A 5,223-nucleotide genomic window follows, 5' to 3' on the forward strand; every position below is an offset into this window, starting at 1 on the left:
ATCTGCTTGATCCAGCCTTTCCAGCTTGATTCTGCTTCTACGAGCAATCGTCCACATATGGGGCATCACACACGCGGTTCACAATCTGCAGGTGCAGAAACAATAGAAGCAACAAAAATCTACAACTCAACCAAACTCCCAAACTCTCTTTCAACCAACCGAAATCACCCCGAGGCCCCCGAGAACTCAACCAAAAACACAAACATATCCCATAACCTTATTCAAACTTGTACATATTCTAAACACCTCGAACAACATTAAAACACCAAGATCACATCAAATTCAAGCCTAAGATTCCAAAAATCTCCCGAATTCCGCTTGTGATAAAAAACCCAGCCAAACCATATCTGAATAACCTAAAATTTTGCACACACATCCCAAATGACTCCACAAAACTATTGCAACTCTCCGAATTTCATTCTGACCCCTATATCAAAATCTCACCTATCAACCGGAAATTGCCAAAATGCCAACTTTGCCAATTCAAGCCTAAATCTACTATAAACCTCCAAAACTCATTCTGATCACGCTCCTAAGTCCCAAATCACCTCCCAAAACTATTCGAACCATCACAACTCACATCCGAGCCCTCTAACACATAAGTCAATATCTGATTGACTTTTCTAACGTAAGCTTACTAAAAAGAGACTAAGTATCTCAAACCTCCCCAAAACCTTTCCAAACCCAAGTCAACAAACCCGATCATATATGGAACCGATAAACAAATCAATAAGAAGCAGAAATGGGAAAAACGAAGCGATAACTCAGGAGATGACTGGCTGAGTCATTACAATATATATGGCTTGGTCAAGTGACTTGCATCAATCTACTAATATATAAAAAAATAAAAACTTATTAAGAGAATAAATTTTCCCCCTAAACAAAGCTCTCTAGAATACCACATTGATATAGCAAACCAGCATTAGGGTTTTTCGTTCTCATTTTCCAGCAAACCCAAAATCTGAATCGAAGAGGTTAAAGTGACAGCATCGTTGCTGTCCGCCTTGGCTAACTCTGAAACCAGTCTTGGCCCTCATTTTGTTGTAACACCCACAAATCTCTTCCTTTCACTTTTTAGGATTTTGTTAGTTCTTCTGTACATTCACATACAGTTAGTTTGTTCCATCATATCTGAAACTTTATCAATGGCACCCAAAGCAACTAAAGCCAAGAAGAAGATCGCTTATGACTCAAAGATGTGCCAACTTTTGGATGAGTACACTCAGGTGCTCGTGGCTGCTGCTGCCAATGTTGGATCCACTCAACTCCAAAACATTAGGAAGGATTTGAGAGGTGACTCCATTGTTCTCATGGGAAAGAACACTATGATGAAGAGGACTATTTGAGTCCACGCTGAAAAAACCGATAACAACACTATCCTCAATCTCATCTCCCTCCTTGTTGGTAACGTGGGATTGATCTTCACCAAGGGTGACCTGAAGGAAGTGAGTGAGAAAGTTGCAAAGTACAAGGTTGGAGCACCTACTCATGTAGGTTTGGTGGCACCAGTTGATGTTGTTGTCCCTCCTGGCAACACTGGACTGGATCCCTCTCAGACATCTTTCTTTCAGGTGCTCAACATTCCCACCAAGATTAACAAGGGTACTGTTGAAATTTTCACCCCTGTGGAGCTCATCAAGAAGGGTGACAAAGTGGGTTCCTCTGAAGCTGCTCTTCTTGCCAAACTTGGAATCAGGCCCTTCTCATATGGCCTTGTTGTTCTCTCTGTTTATGACAATGGATCTGTCCTCAGTCCTGAGGTTCTTGACCTGACTGAGGATGATCTCATTGAAAAGTTTTCCATGGGAGTTTCTATGGTTACCTCCTTGCCATTGGCCATCTCTTACCCAACTTTGGCTGTTGCACCACAAATGTTCACCAATGCCTACAAGAATGTGTTGGCCATTGCTGTTGATACCGATTATTCTTTCCCACTGGCTGACAAAGTGAAGGAATACCTAGAGGATCCTAGCAAGTTTACTGTTGTTGTTGCTGCACCGGTTGCAGCTGCTGGTTCTGGTGCTGCTCCTGCTGCTGCTAAGGAGGAGGAGAAGAAGGATGAACCTGTTGAGGAGTCGGATGATGACATGGGTTTCAGCTTGTTTGATTAAGTCTGTTGTTTGTGATGATACTTTTTAATGCCAAAAAGATATTTATCTCCTTTATGTTTTGAAGTAACTGAACAATATGTTAGTTTCAGCTATTAATTTTGATGATATAAGTTTTGGACCAAAAAACAAATACCACATTCTGGATTTTGTTGTTATTGTTATGTTTCTAGGAAGGATCTTCAAATTATACAAGTGCAAAACTTGTCTTCCAAGAAAATGATAAGTCATATAAAGTGAATTTATTCCTTTTAGGAGTCTTTATCGCTAAACTTCAATAAAGAGTCCTAATAGAATAAAAATCCAGGGCAAAACTTTAACATGGATCATACTGTCTCAAATATTATGATAGATACAATCCATCAAATGAATCCTTCACAAAATTAATTTTATTTGTTTATCTGAAAATTGAATAAATGTATACTAATAATTACTTATATTTGAATAATTGATTGAATTAATAAATAATCATTTATTAACTATTTATACGTAAATGATTGTCACGACCCCGGTTCGCCCTCTGTGAACCATCGTGACGGCACCTATTCTCTACGACTAGGTAAGCCTAAAATGCGGAAGATAAAACAATTTTGGGAAAAAACAATTTAAAACAGAAATAGAGTGATATAACAACGTTTAAAAGTGTCGCTCGGCATACACAATATAAATCCTCAAAACTGATACGTTTTCCCAAAACCCGGAAACCCATGAATCCACAAGCCTTGGAATGTCTAACAGGGCCCAACTCCAGAATGTCTAACAAAGAACAGAAATACAGAAGGGCTAATACTTAAAAGCGAGAATAGAAAGGGATTCCTCGGTTTACGGACGCGGAAGATATACCTCGAAGTCGCTAGAGCAGTCGCCTCTCCTCAAGGGTGATAGGACTGAGTCGAAGTACCTGGATCTGCACATGAAAAACATGCGCAGAAAGGCCATGAGTACACCACATAGGTACTCAGTAAGTCCCTATCCTAACCTCGCTCGGGTAGTGATGAGGAAGGTCAGGGCCCTACTGAGGTTAAATAAGAGATAAAGTTCGATAGTGTGGAACAGAGCAATATAAAGAAGTACAGCAATAAAAGTAACACCAGATATAAGAGACATCAACAACTATTACAGAGAACAAGTAGCACAGAAAGAAATACAATTCAGTACCAAAAATAATAAATCGGGGACCTTCCAGGATACCGTCCTGTAGTCCCAAGTATACCTATCCAATGGATCTCCCGGGATACCATCTCGTAGTCTAACTCATAGTGCGCAGGGATCTACTAGAATCCCGTTCCGTAGTCCCAAATGTAAATACCCAGTACCGGGGGAATCTACCGGGTGCATTCCCGTAGTTCCATATAACTATGCAGGGGGATCTACCGGAATCCCACATCTGTAGTCTCAAATGTAAACAAACAAGGGGGAGCTACCGGAATACCACATCCGTATTCCCAACGTAAATACACAACAATAACAGGAAAATAGTCAAAAATGTCAAATTTCATATTAAGGCAAACAAGTAATCTAGCCTAGCATGCTGCACAGAATTAAGGTAAGGCAGTTTGAACAAATAGGCAATTAAATCACTTAGATATGCTTTCCTAAGCTAACAACAGGATTAATAATGCAAGTAATAAAAACAGGAAAGAAAACATACTAGTAATTACTTTAATGAAAATTGGATTTCAAACAATTAGCACAAGTACACACTCATCACCTCACGTACAAGGCATATCAATTACCAAATATACCAAATCCTAAGGGGAAAGTCCCCCACGCAAGGTTAGGCAAGCCACTTACCTCGAACCGACTCAATAATCAATTTAAAACCACGCATTTGCCACGAGTACTCGACTCCAAATGGCTCAAATCTATTCAGTTCAAGTGCATAATCTAAATAACACTTCAAGTAACTGATTCTACAAAGAAATTCTAAACTAATACGTGAAATTAGGTAAAATGACCAAAATGCCCCTCGGGCCCACATCTCGAAATCAGGTAAAATTTATATTTTCAGAATCCTCATACTCTCACAAGTTCATGCATACCAAAATTATCCAAATCTAAGGTCAAATTCCCAATCAAAAGTTGAATTCTAGGTCTAAGAACTTTCTTCCAACGTTTCCCCAATTTTCATCTCCAATCCGAAATTAAATGATGAAACTAACTATAGATTGATGGAATATAACAAGAAAGGGTTAAAGAATTATTACCCAATAATCTCCTCTTTATTTTCCTCTCAAAATTGCCCTCTCTTGAGCTCCAAATCAAATTTTCAACTTTTGAAACTAAACTCTCGAAATTTCATATTTTTGCCCAACTATTATAGCATCTGCGGTCCCGCTTGTTCGGACCAATAGTCGCACCTGCAACCTTTCACTTAAAACAAGTTTCTGCTTCTGCAGTAGACCATCAGCACATGCGATCTCGTAGGTGCGATTCGCTTCTCGGACCTGCGGCTCCTGCTGGACCTCTCCAATTCCACTTTTGCGACCACAGAACCGCTTCTGCGGCGCCGCACCTGCGGGACCCAAACCGCACGTGCGGTTATGACAGAAAACCAGCTAATGCTGCAACTTCAAAACTCCAAAATTCTTCCGTCAACCATCCGAAATCATCCTGAGGCCCCCGGAACCTCAACCAAAGGCACAAAAAAGTCTAATAACAATGTCCAAACTTATACCAATCCTTAAAACACCTAAAACAACATCGAAACAACGAATCAACCACAAATTCAAGCCTAAGAACTCCTAGACTCTAGAAATATGCTTTTGATCAAAAAGTCCATCAAACCTTATCTGAATAACCTGAAACTTTGCACACACATCACATTCAACGCTACAGAGTTACTCCAACTTCCAAAATTCTATTCCGATCCTCGGATCAAAATCTCACTATCGAACCGGAAACTTCAAAATTTGATCTTTCGACATTTCAAGTCTAAATTAGCTACTGACTTCCAAGACATAATCCGAACACGCCCCTAAGCCCGAAATCACCCAACAGAGCTAACAAAACCATCGGATTTCCATTACGAGACCGTATTCACACTATTCTGACTACGGTCAACTTTCCAATACTTAAGCTCTCATTTAGGGACTAAGTGTCCCAAAACCCTCTG

At 39.9% G+C, this 5,223-nt stretch overlaps 1 protein-coding gene and 1 pseudogene across 1 annotated transcript; both read left to right on the forward strand.

Moving 5' to 3' along the window:
- The first annotated feature begins 911 nt into the window (after positions 1-911).
- On the forward strand, positions 912-2,241 carry LOC107801840 (large ribosomal subunit protein uL10 pseudogene; annotated as a pseudogene).
- Positions 1,146-1,759, forward strand: LOC142176279 (large ribosomal subunit protein uL10z-like). The gene is made up of 3 exons (XM_075243410.1): positions 1,146-1,304; positions 1,431-1,652; positions 1,754-1,759. Exons 1-3 carry the CDS (start codon positions 1,146-1,148, stop codon positions 1,757-1,759), a joined length of 387 nt encoding a protein of 128 aa, XP_075099511.1.
- Positions 2,242-5,223: the final 2,982 nt, after the last annotated feature.

This window comes from Nicotiana tabacum, chromosome 22 (assembly GCF_000715075.1).
Source record: "Nicotiana tabacum cultivar K326 chromosome 22, ASM71507v2, whole genome shotgun sequence".
Lineage (NCBI taxonomy): Eukaryota > Viridiplantae > Streptophyta > Magnoliopsida > Solanales > Solanaceae > Nicotiana > Nicotiana tabacum.